Raw genomic sequence first — 17,007 nt, forward strand, 5'->3', positions numbered from 1 at the left:
TAACACATAAATTAAATTTTATTTTATTATATGAGAAATTTGAATAATTAAAATATTAAGCTTTTTGAAGATGTCCGAACTTAATTCATTTCTCATATGAAAATAGCAAACAAATTTTATTAAGTTAAAGAAGAAAATGTTTGTCTTTCATTAAATAGCTTTTAAAATTTTATTTTGAATATAATATAAAAATTGTTTGAAATTTCCATTAGTTTTTAATGTCGTAGAAAAAACTTTAAAATTTTTGTTTTAATCATTTCTTTTCAAAATTTAATTCATGATTAAAATGCGACTCGAAAGCAATATTTTCTTTAAATAATTATTTTTTTATGTTAAATTAAGATAGATTTATTGAAAAAATTTTCAGTTTTAATGAATTGACTCTCACTAACACATGACATTTGATTTGTTTTTCCAGATACGCCTATGTTAGAACTAAACGATGAAGAGACCATGAAAGTCGAGGAAAAAACGAGTCCAACTAAATCGGAAGAAAAACCATCTGATTCTAGACTAAAAAAGGCCTTACTAGATCAGGCAAAACTCAATACATCAAACGAAAATTCGCCTACTTCTGAACAAACTCATCGTTGTCCCTTTTGCAATTACACCAGCAATACAGAAGTTCGAATTCAAATGCACGTTGTGTCTCAACATTTACCCCAAAATAACACCATTCCATGTCCTTTGTGTCAAGAAGGGTGTAAAGACATCAGTGCTTTAGAAAATCATCTCATTGATGTTCACAATGTCACTAAAGAGGGCGTGCAGCGACTTCTTCTCATGGTTGACATGTCACATATTGAAAACAAATCTAATACACTTGACGCAAAACCAAAAAACGAAGAATGTGTAACACCTAAGCAAGAAGCTTCTGAGGGAGATGGTAAAAAATCACCTGAAAGCAAAGAACGACCAGCTGAAATTGAAACTAACGAAGATTTAGCATGTTCGTTTTGTAGCAAGGTTTTCTTTAATGTCGATGATTTATTCTCACATCAGAATGAGTTTGGACACATGGAACTTAAGCCCACACCATCAGGGTTAGAATATCAGTGCTGGAAGAAAGGCTGCTTGCAGTTTTTCAAAACATCGTCAGCCGTTCAGTTGCATTTCAAGGAGATGCATTCCAAGAAGCCTTTATTGGCTGTTTCAGATAGGCACGTGTACAAATATCGCTGCAATCAATGTAGTCTTGCTTTTAAAACCCTGGAGAAACTGCAGCTGCATTCTCAGTACCACATGATCCGTGCTGCTACGAAATGCGTTCTGTGTGGTCGCAGCTTTCGATCTGTGATAGCTTTACAAAAGCATGTCGAAACTGCTCACACTGATATGACCAAAGAACAACTTGAGCAATATAAAGCTAGCCTGGCTAACAATCCTCTTCTCTCAAGTGGAGGTGGAGGCGTGCTGGATCCTCAAACTACAGAGTTGCTTAAAAAAGAGAGTATTAGAGAGAACATGGAAATGGCTGATGAATTGGTAGATTTGGGATCTGAGAAAGAAAGTTCACCATCGCGTGAAATGGAATGTGATCAGTCAGAGACTGGGGAGGCACTTTCAGAAGGAACGGGCACCAACCAAGATATTCTGGAAGACTATATCAACAGTCAGTCTATGGCAGAAGACAGTTATAACGATCCTAATAGAAAATATAAGTGCCATCGCTGTAAAGTTGCATTTACAAGGCAAAGTTATCTTACAAGTCACAATAAAACATTGCTTCATAGAAAAGGTGAAAAAATGAGTTACCCTATGGAAAAATATTTAGACCCCAATAGACCATTCAAATGCGATATTTGCATGGAATCATTTACTCAGAAAAACATTCTTTTAGTTCATTATAATTCTGTTTCGCATTTACATAAAGTTAAACTAAGTATGAAAGAAAATAGCAATAACTCTACTGCCACAACAAGTGCAGCAACCAGTAATTCTCCTGTTTCTGCAGGTACAGTTTACACTACTCCTACTAGTAGTTCAAACAGTAGCGCTCTGTCTAATAATTCGTCATCTGTTGATTCCGAGAAAAAGCCTTTTAAGTGCAATATTTGTAAAGTGGCTTATAGTCAAGGATCGACACTAGATATTCACGTAAGATCTGTTCTTCATCAAACTCGCGCATCTAAACTGCACGAGTTGGCAATTACTGGACAGGTCGACTTAACTGCTCCTCTAATTGAGCGACCAGAACAATCTTCAAACGAACAACCTTCTCAAACTATTCAACCTCAAACTGTGACTAATGAAAGTTCCTCTTTAATGCTGCCTCAGACTTTACAGGTGTCGGGCCCGGCCACAAGTGTTCCTTCTTCTGTCCAAGCTCCAAAGATCCCAGATCTGACACAAGTTCCTTTGAGCATCGCAGCTTCGTCTGCGGCTGCTACTATCACCAGTGCCTCTCCTCAGCTCCACTTGTCGAATGACGCAGCAACTTCAATGGCACAAGCGTTAGGACTTGCGCCTCCTGTTCCTCAATCCCCCGTCCTCATGTCTTCTCAGACAACTTCACAAGCACTCATTAATTGTTCAAGATGTAGCGCTATATTTATGTCTCATGACTCACTACTTCAGCATCAACAAATGTGTTGTCTCTTCAACCCACCTCCACCCATCTCCAATTCTGGAAAAAGTACTCCAGTATCATCCCAGTCACTTCCACCTCCTGCACCAGTGCCAACAATTCAATCCACAGCTGGTCGTTCTGTTGTTGATAAAGAAGATATGCTACAGAAGTCATCCATATATCAACCTCTTACTGACACAACTAATATAACTCCACCGCAACTGAGCCCTCAAATGAATCAGTTGCCCGTGAGGCCAAGATGTCCATTTCCTCGACCGAGACCTCTGGTATATAAGCATTTAGTTGAAAGCTTTGGATTTGATGTAGTCATGCATTTCAATGAAAATAACCAAAGGCGAAGGAAAATTGAAAGAAAAGAGAATGAAGAAAATCAACTGAAAGAAAATAAGCCGGAAGACTCAGTTCAAGAAAGCGTAAAATCTGAAGCAGCAAAAGACGATGTTGTAGTCGAAGAAGGCTTGGGAGTTGAAGAAAAAGACAAAAAGAGTAATATGGCTGATTTACCCGAAATTAATCGCTCAGTATGTGATATCTGCTCTAAAGAATTTTCTTGCATTTGGGTCTTGAAAACACACAGAGAAGAAATCCACAAAGAAATAGTTCCCTTTGACTTTCTTCTTAAATTTGCTGAAAGTTACAGAGCATTGTACGAGAAACAAAATAATGACCAACTAATACTTCCAATGGTATCTGAAGAAAATGTGAATGATGTTAATCCACCTGCTTCAAGCATAAATTCAGAAGCCCCTTTATGTCCTACTCCATCTTCAGTAACTTCATCAACACAGCAAACTTCAGCAACTCCACCTGCAACAAGCTTATCCTCTCAATTACCCGATGTCTCATCTTCTGTTACTGCTAACCAAATGGCTGCCCAGCTACAATTTAATCAACTCCTCATGAGCATGGGCCTTGGCATGGGTCTACCTATGGGCATGAACTTGAATATGCCGTTTGCAGCAGCTGCAGCGATGAATCTTCACCCACCTTTGATTCCAGTGCTTTTGCCGCCTCCTATGGATCCACTGATGGCATCTGCATTTAATCATCCTATGATGCCTGGTGGTGTTGAATCGACTTATTTTGCTGCGCAGCAAAAGATGATGCATCATCAACAACAGCAATCGGCGGCCGCTGCAGCTGCTCAAGCACAGCAAAAGAGAGCCAGAACTAGAATCAATGATGAGCAATTAAAAATTTTAAGAACCTATTTCGATATCAATAACTCTCCCACAGAAGAACAACTAATAGAAATGTCTGACAAGTCTGGTTTGCCATTAAAAGTGATAAAACATTGGTTCCGAAACACCTTGTTCAAGGAAAGACAACGCAATAAAGATTCTCCATATAACTTTAATAATCCTCCGTCAACATTTCTTAACTTAGAAGAATATGAAAAAACAGGTGAGGCCAAAGTAATACCTCTTAACCGAAACGATTTTTTGTCGAAAGGAGATGCTGATTCAACAAATCAAAGTGAAGATGGCCGAAGTTTAGTGGATGATACTGATTCATCCCAAGAAGATAAAGATAAACATGAAATTGAATACCCAACTCATATTCACGAAGATAAGATCAGCATACCCAAAATGGACATACCATCATCATCTATGTCTTTGACACCATCAGTATCTATGTCACTTCCATCCTTTTCGGCAGTTGATTTGAAACATACTAATACTAAAGACGATTGTAAAGATGTTTATGTAATGCACTCTGAATCATCTACACCCTCACCTCAGCCGTCCATTAATTTCAGCTCTGTATCATCTATAAGTGGACCCATCATGCCAACTGCATCATCTCCTCCTACATCCGACTCACCGCGGGGCTTTAATAGTCCATCTTACTGTGGTTCCAGTTCTACTGGTGGTGGAACTGGTAGTGGTAAACGAGCCAATCGTACACGCTTCACAGATTATCAGATCAAAGTGCTTCAAGAATTTTTCGAGACCAACGCATATCCTAAGGATGACGACTTGGAATATCTGTCGAAGTTGCTGAGCCTCAGTCCTAGAGTGATTGTGGTGTGGTTCCAGAACGCTAGACAGAAAGCTCGTAAAGTGTACGAGAACCAACCACCGATTAACACCGATGATGATAGTGCTGGAAAATTTCAGAGAACTCCGGGTCTCAATTATCAGTGCAAAAAATGTTTACAAGTTTTCCAGCGGTATTACGAGCTTATCAAACATCAAAAAAGTTCTTGTTTTAAAGACGAGAACCCCCTAGCGATTCAAATGAAAGCTGCTGCATCCGTCATGGATGAAAAATCTCAGAACAGTAGCGTATCTGAAGCATCGTCAATCACGACCAGGACACCTGATAAGTTTTCTCAAAATGGACCTTACCGTTGTGACAAGTGTAGCCTATCTTTTATACATTTTGATCACTGGAAAGAACATCAAATAGTGCATATCATGAATCCCAACCTATTCCCTAACTATTCCCCCAATTCCTCCTTCGGAATTTTACAATATGAGGCTCAGCAACCCCCTACTCCACCGTTAAAAAGAAAACTTTCAGAAGACGAGGAATTAAAAGACTTGGGTGATCAACCCAAAGATAAACGGCTCAGGACTACTATCCTTCCTGAGCAACTGGATTATTTGTATCAAAAATACCAAGTCGAAAGTAATCCTAGTAGGAAAATGCTAGAAAATATTGCACGAGAAGTTGGTCTGAAAAAAAGAGTGGTCCAAGTGTGGTTTCAAAATACAAGAGCAAGGGAAAGAAAGGGTCAGTTTCGAGCTCATCAGCAAGTAATACACAAACGTTGTCCATTCTGTCGAGCACTGTTTAAAGCCAGGTCGGCTCTAGAATCCCATCTCGCCACAAGACATGCAGATCAATATACTAGAGGGGATATCAACATAGATTCTCTTCCAGATGGTGAGATGGACTCAAATCCTGAAACTCCTTCAGCATCAAATGCTTCCGAGGATATAAAAAATAGTATATACCCTGGATTTTCCTCCAGTACTCCAACAACAACATCTACACCGAGCTTTACTGCTCAAAATTTAGAACTGGTTCAAAACTCCATGAAAAAGTATTATGAAGATTCTTTGAAAAAATATTTGGATGATCTTGCATATCCCACAACAAGCACATGCTCGAAGGATACGCCCAACACCCCAGCTGCTGATCTAAGTAATAAACCACCAGCTAAACAGGCTGGAAGTGTAGGAGATTCACCACTAGACCTTAGCAAACCTGTTAAAGCAAGCATTGATTTTGAAAAAAGTAGTGATGGTGCTCCGACAAATTTTAGTGATAAGAGCTATGAAGATGCTATGAACAAGAGCTATATGAGTTACGATGATGCTCGATCTGAAACGCATTCCGAATCGACTGAAAATATGGATTTTGATGACCACTTGGACATGTCCCATGAAAGCAATCCTACATCACCATCGAACTCTGGTCATCAGGGTTCGGGAGGTAATAAAAGATTTCGAACCCAAATGTCTACATTGCAACTGAAGGTCATGAAATCCATATTTGCGGATTACAAAACACCGTCAATGGCAGAATGTGAGACACTTGGCAGAGAAATTGGATTGCCAAAAAGGGTAGTGCAAGTATGGTTCCAAAATGCCCGAGCCAAGGAAAAAAAGGCTAAACTTGCTTTCATGAAAGCCTTTGGTCACGAGATGGATTTGCCAAAACTGCCTGAGGAATGTACCATTTGCAAAGTAAAATATAACATCAAATTCTCGAATACTAGCATGCAAGATCATATTTTCTCCAAGCGCCATCTTGAGAATCTAAAAGTTCACATTGCAAAAATGAAGAAACTGACCGAAGGGCAAGATAACATAGAACGGCTCGATCACTCTCCCGCTACTTCAAGTAGTGTTCTTAATCAGCTTGTGCATTCGCAACAAAATATACACCAAGATGAAGCTGATTTGTTGAAACCATCAGGTGCATCCTCCGGGTCAAACCCACCTAGTCTGATGCAACAGTTGCATATGATGGGACTGCAACAGATGCCGGGAATGCCCATGGGCTTACCTGGTTTTCCAAATATGACCAATGGTCCTACTAATGCTATGGGTGTAAATACAACTGGCTCCCCACCCACTTCTACATCTTCCATTTCTTCTTCTAACTCACAAACATCTAGGAACGATTCTAAGGAACATCATGTTCTGAACAAATGCATTAGTAATACAACTGGCGATAAAGTTGATTCCAAATCTGATGTTCAACCATCTACATCAACATCTAATCAGCTGCCTCAATCTAGGAAAGAGGACAAAGACTCAACAGATGCAATAAATGGAAACAATGTGGGCAACGTTCACCAATCACCCCAACGTGCTGGCAACATGGCAGACTTTCCTATGCCCACATCAGAGTCTGGTGGATTGTTTCCATATATGTATGCTGGATTTCCAGGCTACTATGCTGGACTTTCGGGTGCATTTTTTCACCCGGGCATGTATCCAGGTAGGAATAAACTATGACAAGATTTTCTCCCATAAAATCATTTTTTAACTGTGATGATGCGTAGTTGTAGTGCAAAATGAACTCATAATTTTTGCTTTTTTTAAAAAAAGAAAAAAATATTCACCATTTCATCTTGCTCTTGAGTTAAGTGAAAAACTCAAGAGTTGTTGCATACATTTTTTTTTCTAGCTGGTTGCGATTCCATACGATGTACATGTAATTTATCATTGTGTTAGTAATTTATTAGCCATTTTTTCGTGCAGGGTTGAATTTAAGCAGCAATTCATGTGCTTTTTTTTCACACGGCGTTTTCCTCTTCTTTCAAATTACAGTATGACGTGATATTTTCCAGAAAAAAAAAATATTTATCACATTTTTCTAAGCTTTCACAATCTTTTTCTACGCACTGCTGGAATCGGCGTCTAATTATTCGTCTGCTATTTTATACTTCTTTATTTTACATCAGCGCTAACGTTCTCTCTTTTTTTTCTTCCTACCTATGCATTCTTAATTCTTCTATCAGTATTGCACACTTGTTTTCATTCTGAGTCTACGATAAAAATAATCCATTACAGTCGACAACATGTTATGCAATATTAGTTATTGATTGTCTTTCATGTTTTTCCCCTTCCTGATCTCATTGAATATTTTCTAAGATTTCCTTAAATTCAGAGCATTTTTTACCTCATTTTTTAAACTTGTAGATAATATTTATTTCATTCGTATTATGTAGATAACATTCATTTCATTAAAAAGCAATATAATGACTTGTGAAAATATACGCTTATTTGTGCCTTAAATCAAAATCAAAATATTAGTCTGATGTTATTATTTAGAATTCAATCATCAAGATAGAAGACAAGAATATGAATATTTTATTAATGTTTATAATTCTATCCAGATTTAAAACAGAAATATGAATGTTAATTCTCAAATTTAAAACAGAATTATGATTTTTTATACGATTTTTTATTCAACTTGAATCGAAAACAGATATCTAAATCTTTTGTTATTATTTATAGCTCTTTCCAGATTGTAAACAGAAATAAGATTCATTTGTTAATTAATTATCCCAAATTTATATAAATTATTTGTTAATATCATTATGTAATTAATTATAAATAATATTATGTATAATTAATTATTATACAATTAATTATTATATAATTAACAAATAATTTAAATAAATTATTTGTTAATTTATTATCCCAAATAATAATTCTACCCAAATTGAAAGAACAGAAGTCTGAATCTTTTCTTATTATTTGTAATTTAACTAAAGTTTAAAATAAAAAATTATAACAATTATTTTTAATTCTGAAATTAAAAGCAGAATTATGTTTTTTTGTTTGTTATTTATTATTCAATTTGGATCCAAAACTTATATCCTAATCTTTAGTTAATATTCTACATAGATTGAAGTAAGAATTTTGAATCTTTGGTAAATAATTACAACTCAACTCAGATAAAAAAAAAAAAAACAGAAATATGAATCTTTTGTTATTATTTATTATTCAACCCAGTGCATGAAGAATTTTAAAATGAAAAATTTAGTTTTTTATTACACTTTTATGTGACATTAAATTGTGAGAACAAAATTTTTATTCATTCAATTTTATTTGTCTTGAAAGTTTGATGTGTTACATATATATTTTAGTTCTCTTTATTTGTAGATAAATTTTTATAGAAAATCAAAATTTTTACAGCTGTTTCAAAGTAGCGTGTAAAAAAATAATAGTTATATTAGCTTTAATTATATTTCATTCTGTTTTTTAAAAAAATTACGAACATTGAAATTTCAAAATTTTATCTCATTGAAGTTACAAAATTTTAACCTATTGAAATTGCAAAATTTAAATCCATTCATTGAAATTGCAAAATCTTAACTTAAAGGTCCAATTATTTTTCTTTTAGGTTGATTAAAGTGCTTGTAATTAGAAAAAAAAGCCAATTTTTATTAGAAGAATTTAATTTACACGCATTTAAAATATAGAAATAAACTTAACATCTTTTGTTTAAAAATTTTAAATTAAACGTGTATCTTTTGTTCTAAAATTCTTCTTTGAAATATACCTTTATATTAAAGAAATATAACTATTATTTTCAATGATTTTGTAAATGCATTTTCACATAGTGCCTTAAATCGACTAAGTATTAATCACGCCAAAATCATAAAAAACTTGCATGTTTGACATTGCTGCATGAGCTTAAGATTATAGTGTTCTTGGAGCATGATTTCGACTTTTTTATTTCAATTTTCTTTTATCTTTGCTTTTATTTAAAGTGCTTTCCTTTTTTTAAAAATGCTGTTAAAATCCTTAAAAATGCAATGCTGTACATTTTTTTTTATCTTTACCCCTTGTTGATATTGTGGAAAAAAAGCGTTTTTATTATTTTGTTTGTAAATAAGATGAGTGATGCTGTTGCATTTTTTATGTTTGCACCAATTTTTGTGTCATTAGTTCAAAAAATATGAACTCTGTAAAATAAAATTGCCATCTTGAGAAATTGTTGTATTTTTATTTGTGTTATTGTTTTGTTTTGTTTTATTATGAATGGTAGTTGCATGGGAATTTCCTGATTTGTTAAATGTTTTTCTTGAGTTTAAATATTGATATATCATAAACAATTCTTATATGAGTATTGTGTTATCAGCATTACAGTTTTAAATCTTCGTGTTTTATTTATGAGGAAAAAAATCATCAATTTGTGTTTGTTTACATTGTTTAAATATTGCATAAAATTAAAGTTATACAAGCTTTAAAGTTTTAATTCTTAAAATATCAAGAAACTAACATTTAGTTGTTAGCGTTTTTAATATCTCTACATTAATTAAAAAAAACTTTTAATTTAAAACTTTATTAATTAAACTCAAAACTTTTAATTTGAACTTAATTTAAAAGAAATTGAAAACAAAATATATGGACAGTTTTAAATTCTTTTGGAAAAAGTTGCGACAAAGATTTTCTTTTCAAATAATGATCTTATTTATCATTTCTATTATTATTAAGTATATCTAGAAAAATGCATTGACTTAAGCAACTTTTTTGTACAAAAAAAACAAACATTAGTTGAAATTTTATTATTTATAACACGGCTATATCTTATTGAAGATGGTTATAAACATCTTCATTACGATTTTTTTTTACATTATTGTTTGTATTCCCAATTTTGTTCTAATGCAAATATTTATTTATTTGAACATTTTCTGTCTTTATTTTAGTGATAGTTAAAATTTTTAAATATTCTTTTTCTGGTGTTTCCTGTTACAATTTTTTTTTTAAATCCAATCTGATTTCCTGAATTTCTTCCTTTTTTATTCAGCAGGTCTATTTTATTTTATTAATTGCCAAATATTTATACATAAATATTTGGCAAAAGTAATTTTAAGAGAAGTTTCGTCATCATTGTTTTTGGTATTTGGTTTTCTAATCTGTACTGCATCTTAAATAGGAAAAACTTTGGTGTTATTGGAGATATTGCCGATTTTGTTTTCTAATTTGAATCAATTTCCAGACATTCGAATTTTATGCATTCTCTACTTTTATCTTGATATATTTCACCTTGAATCTACCTTTCTTGGTGGGAATCAAGTTTTTTCAGTTTATCGTTCATCAATTAGATTTCATTTCTCCTCAACTCCAATTTTTACTTATGCAACCAAGCTATTCACTTCACACACTATTACTAAAAACATAATATGTTTCGTGTCATTTGAGTTCATAAAGATTATATCCATAATTCTTACGTCAACTTTACTATTTTTCTAGTGAAATATGTTAGTTGGTTTTCTCCATGTTGTATAGGTTAACGATTTCAATAACAACGATGTTTCTACTTTTAATCTGAACAAATGTATGCAATATTTACTTTGTACTCTCATATAGAGGAGTTAAATGTTTCAAAGTACTTTTTCAGCTTATTCTTCTAATGGATATTTTTCTTCCCATGAAGGTAGGTGATTTAGTTATTTTAGATTTTGATGTGTTTCTAGGACATGAATATGTGTTTACGTTTTATTCTTTGCCATTTATATTTCCATAACACTTCGTCAATACTGTCATCCTCCTGCCTGTTTCAACGTAATATTTATTTTATTAATTGAAAACAGGCATTGCAGATCATAGGATTAAATATAATAATTTTTTTATTTGATCATAAACAAGAAACAACTTTTCTACAAGTTCTAGAATTGCTTTCATATACTTATAAAAAATTAAAATGTTTTGTTTAAACGTTTTTAGAATTGCTTTTAAAAGTATAATATCAATGAAAATGTTTTTGTTGTTGCATTTTATTCTTATCATACCTTGAACGCAAAATGCAAAAGGGAATTAAAAATAGGTATGGAAAAAAAAGTGATATTTTAAACAACTATACATTATCTTAGAAACAGTAGAGTACATAGACTTGCCCCCCTCCCTGCAAAGATTTGTAAGTGCCCCTTATCTTAATTTTACCAAAAAAGTTTAAAATTTATATTTTAATCTGAGAAAATGGAAACAACAATTACGATGAAAAGGTAGAATTAAAGTTATAAATTGAAACACTGTATACACTTATCATATTAAAACGAAATTTTTCTTAATAATCGGAGAAAATAATTCACTCTCTTACAGTAATTATTAAGCGTAGTTTAGTTAAGGGTTATTATTATTTATAAAGTATAAACTAAAAAAATATTATTTAAATAAAAAATATTTTTATTTCAAGTTTTATTTATTCTGGCGAGTGCTGTCAAACTTCATATGCCCCCCCCCCGCACCGCTTGGTTATTATTTACGACTGTAAATGAGGGCCCCAAAATTTGAATCTAAATATAATAATAAAGTATATAAGACTATTACAACATAAAGATTATTATAAGCTATAACAACATAAATATTGTTATAGCTTTGTAATGAAATTATGGCGAAATTTTAATTATCTTGTTTTAATGAACTTATCTATATTATTTTAGATATAAAACCGCATCCTTTTGTAAAAAAGTCAGAATGTAAAATAAAGAAGTTTTCGGAGGATATTATTTTAGTTTTTGAAACTTATTTGAAACATTTTTTGCTTTTATTAAAAGTGAAATCTTCAATAAAATTTAAAAGTTATAAAACCGCTTCAATATCTAGACAAAATATATGTAGGCAAATAAATGTTCAATAAAATCCAAACATTTTGAATCTGTTAAATTCACTTTTATTAATGTGAAATTTTCCTATAATCATTATTTTGGTGTAAAAAAATGAATAACTATTTCACAATTCTATCATTTTCAAAACCAAATTAGATTTTTTTTTCTAACCTAACTTCAGGAAATAGCCCAGAATGAATTCAAATATTGATTCAGTTGTTATTGGCTTGGTGGTAATGAAGGCAAGTCAACACATAGCTTGCTATTATTGTTTTTCACATTATTTGAACAGCCGTCATTGATTTGAAGTGAGAACAATGCTGTATGGTTTATTATTGTTTGTTGGGAAATTTTCACTTCGAAATTATTACCTTATTCGTGATTTTTAATGAATATGTTTTCGCGCTATCGATTAAGAAATGCAATGAAATATTCTAATTTTCATATACATTTGATGATAAAAGTCAACAAAAATAAACTTAGCAACGCAATGGAAACATGTTGTGTAACACAGAAATTATAAATTTCATTGAATTTTGCGAATAAGTTGTTTTACTGAAATACGTAACATCTTCAGTATGTCATTTTAAATAAAAGATCTCATAATATTGCAAAAATTGTAAATGTCGGAGGAATTCGTTAAAAGATTCAATATAATCTATTACATAATGTTTCGGAAATTGTAAATTTCGATTAAATTCGTAAAAAATTTAATATAGCATAGTATTTATATCCTCATCAATTCAAATCTATCTATCTGTAATATCTCAGAATTAAATTTTGATGGAACTCGTTTAAAATTTAATATGTATTAATCTCACGCTGCTTTTACCAAAATTATGAATTTTGTAAAATTTCTTTCAAATTTAACAATTCCATCCTATAAAAATGACATTATTACTTTTGCTTAAAATAAGGATTTTTGTGAAATTCGATTAACATTCATGTTATGTCATTATTATTTCATATGATAAAAATAACCTCGTATTCTATTTATAATTATAAAAATTGTAATTTTCGTTATAAGTTATGTAATGTAGTGCATGCCACCTCATCATTTCATTAAATATTAATGACCTCAAATCGTTTATTATTACAAAAATCATAAATTTTGAAAAAATTATAGCCTATAGCCTTTATTCTCCCTATTTTAACATGTATAACATTATATTACGATAACAAAAAACATCATTTTCCGTGAAATTCTTAAAAATTAAATGTAATTTGCGCAGTCCTTATTATTTTATTCTACATGAAATATTTCGTTCCATTGTTGGAAACATTAACGTCGGTGAAATTCAAATATCTTAAAAACAAGCTTTGGCTTAGATGAAACCTTCTGATACAGCAATTCAATCAATGTACATTATCATCAAAAACAGCAACCTTAATTTTTATTTGAATCATTAATAAAGATTATAACGCAGCTTAAAGTTGATATTATAAACAATAAACGTCAGGACATAAGCACAAAACGCCCGCAGGCTACGTTATTCTTACGCAATTATACATCAAAAGTTCGAGCCTGTCAGTGAAATTGACTCCTAAGCTCAGCCATTGGCGACCTTTGCAATTAAGACTAACTAACTAACTGGATTCGATTCTTTTCGTGGAATACTAATGATTAAGTTAATGTTTTGGATCGATCGTTTGGCTTAGAATGTTAAGTACAATTCCTTCAAAAAGAATTAATGATTTCATTTTCTTTCTTATTTATTTGACCGGCTAAGAGATCACCCACACAGTTAAATGTTCTTTACCTTTCGTTGTTGTTTTCAATGAAAGTTATGGTATTTTGCTTTACAATTTTTTTTCGTTTTGGCATTTCGATCGTAAATTTGGCGAGATTATTGCTTGTGTGTCAAAAAAACAAATCGTGTTACTGATTATAGTTGTAGATGTTAAGTATTTTTCAAATTAGTTTTCTATTATAAGTTTCTTTTTTTATTATGAGGCTCATGAAGTTTCTCAAGTCGTTTAAATTTTTAGTAGGTGTTCTGAATTAATCGACTTCTGTACAGTTGTAGTACTTTTTATATTGCATGATATGCAATATAAAAACTCTTTTGGGATTAGTCTGTTTTATTGTTTTTTGTCTCAATTTTCGCTTATAGCTAAAAATTTTGAGAAAAAAAAAACATTAAAATATTTTTGTAAATTGGAAAACAACAGTTGTAGTACTTTTATATGTAGTACTTCTGTACAGTTGTAGTACTTTTTATATTGCATGATATGCAATATAAAAACTCTTTTGGGATTAGTCTGCTTTATTGTTTTTTGTCTCAATTTTCGACTTATAGCTAAAAATTTTGCGAAAAAAAAATCATTAAAATATTTTTGCAAATTGGAAAAAAAAAATTATGTTTTTCTCTTAATATTTTTAGTTTTCTTTTATCTGACGTATCTTTAACAAGCACTTATTATTTTATAAGGGATTTATGTTTTTAATTTTTGCTAAGCTCACTTTCTAAGGTTTTTATTTCAAAAAACAAGATAATTGTTTAATAAAATAGTTTTCAGAAATGTAAGTAATTATTTTTAATAATGAATGAAACGTCTTATTCATTTCATTAATATTTATCAGCAAATATTTTCAAAAGCTTTTTATCATATTTAATAATAATTAGTCATAAATTAAAATTCGTAAATAATCCAATCCTTCGTAATCATTTTGTTTTTGTAAGTAATCTTAGAAATTACAATAATAAATTTAATTAAATATACAAATTTAATTCAATTATTATAAATTTCAAATTAAAATTCCCTGCATTACAGTAGTACATTAGTCGATTTAAAAAAAATAACCATCAATTTTAGTCTAATTACGTTAAAATAGGATTATAAATGAGAGTTACTTTCATTTAAAAATTATTGTTAATATCGTTTAACTATATTTTTAAGCATCCAAAAAATTTGAAGCCTCAAATTCTGTAAAGCACCGCAAGTTCTTCAATTTAGTTTAAATCAAATTATAAATACCATTTTATTAAATTAAAATATTCATTAATAAAATTTGTTAGAAAGTTTCAAAAAATTAAATTTTAATTCTAAATGGAAAATAAAGATAAAAAGAAAACTGCACGTAAAATTCCATTACGCTCTTACAATCCAATATCAATAATTCAATTAAATACTTATCGTCCCTCTGTCATTTTACTTCTTAAAATCACCTCACACATGCGAACATTTTACTAGACTAGAATTTTGAGTAAATGGCTCTAGGCTTGTACTATAGTATCATCTGCTCTTCTCCCTTGAGGAGGATTGTTTTACGATTAAAATTCATAGTTCGATCGCACACATTGAAAAAGTTCTCCCACTTCCAAGCCTGACGATAAAGCACTACAACTTTCACTTCAGATTGAGTTTCGAATTTCCAACTTTTTAACCTTCTTTTTTTATTTCATAAAGGAAGTTCTTAGAGTGCTTTCGTTTTCAGGGCCCTTTAAAGCTGTGCATAATTTTAAAATTTTCTATCCCTTTTTTTATTTTTTATGTCATGGCTAAAATGGGGGGAAAGTAGTATAAGAACTTCCACATAGCTTAAGCTATAGAAGACTTGGAAATTTCTTACTCGTCGGTTATTAAATTTTTATTTGCTTTTTTTCATGTCCACGTGTTCGGTAATCTCGTTTCTAGTTCGCTAAGTGCGTCAATTTGAAATACTTGTGAATAGCTAGGAAACTGTAGTCGTCTTTAACTTTATTTGGGGGCTTTATGTGATGTTAGGGCTTGTAAATTTCTCTCCGATGCCATTATTGAATAGAAGAGCACACGCTCACGAAGACATTTTTATAGTGTTCCATTAGGTATTTTTTGGGGTAATATGCAAAGATTGAGTGTCAATCTTAAAAGAATAAAATAAATATAGTTTAATCTTAACTCTGAAAAAAAATCTAAATAATTTAAATGAGGAATATGGTTAATAAATAAAATATTTATGCAACTGTATTTGATTTTAAATACTCTTGATAATTAATGATGTTGTTTTTAATGAAATGCAGTGATGGATGTTTATATATATATNATATATATATATATATATAGGTAGTTTTCTAAGGGTAGTTGTTGAAACTATTTTCACAGTTATTTATATATGCTGATAAATAGAAGCAAATCTTTTTACTTTTATTTAATTAAATATGCTTGTAAGTATATAATTTGTTAATGATAAGAAAATAATATGCTATCTAAAAATACATGTTACGCTGCTCTAATTATTTAATTAAATGTTTTTGTAAATGTGTAATTTGGTAATGATAAAAAAATAATATGCAATCCAAAATTACGTATTGCGCTGTAATAAAAATTTAATTAAATGTGATTAAAATAATGAGTAAAATTAATTAAACCTGATAAAAACGAATATAATAAATAAAATTCACTGCTCAAATACGAGTTTTTAAAGAACTTATCTCTTTTAAATTATTTTCTTACTTATTTTTTATTAATTATTAAAAAAAAAAATATTTTGCAAATTGAAAAAAAAAATTATAATGAAGAGTAAGTTCTGAAAAGAAAGGAAATCTAGTTCAGGTCGTTTCGAAAAAAAAAAGTGAATGAAAATTTGAATTCCATTTTCAAACGCTACCAAAGTTTCTGTCGATTTTCTAATTAACGTTTTAAAAACTCATTTCCTTTTTTCTTCTTTTGAAGAATCTCCCCCTTCGATCTGTGCATCCTTTTTCAATTTTTCTTAACTGAGTTTTTTTTTTCGTTTATTTTATTTTTTTTAATTAAAAATGAATAAATCGAAAAAAATTATTATAGAAGATTCCCTTTCTATCTGTATAGAAACCGTGTACATTCATATAAACGGAAAAAAAAATTAACA

At 30.8% G+C, this 17,007-nt stretch overlaps 1 protein-coding gene across 6 annotated transcripts in view; it reads left to right on the plus strand.

Annotated features, from left to right (window-relative positions):
- The window catches only part of LOC107453499 (zinc finger homeobox protein 3), a 186,721-nt gene extending 177,165 nt beyond the window's left edge, over window positions 1–9,556 (plus strand). For all 6 annotated transcript variants that reach the window (XM_071179455.1, XM_016070372.3, XM_016070362.4 and 3 more), the window contains one exon: window positions 419–9,556. In XM_071179455.1, coding sequence (XP_071035556.1) covers window positions 419–7,065 — 6,647 coding nt within the window. In that variant the 3' untranslated portion in view covers window positions 7,066–9,556. The remainder of the gene's footprint in view (window positions 1–418) is intronic.
- Window positions 9,557–17,007: the final 7,451 nt, after the last annotated feature.

Source organism: Parasteatoda tepidariorum, chromosome 4 (genome assembly GCF_043381705.1).
Source record: "Parasteatoda tepidariorum isolate YZ-2023 chromosome 4, CAS_Ptep_4.0, whole genome shotgun sequence".
In the NCBI taxonomy this organism is placed as follows: Eukaryota; Metazoa; Arthropoda; class Arachnida; order Araneae; family Theridiidae; genus Parasteatoda; species Parasteatoda tepidariorum.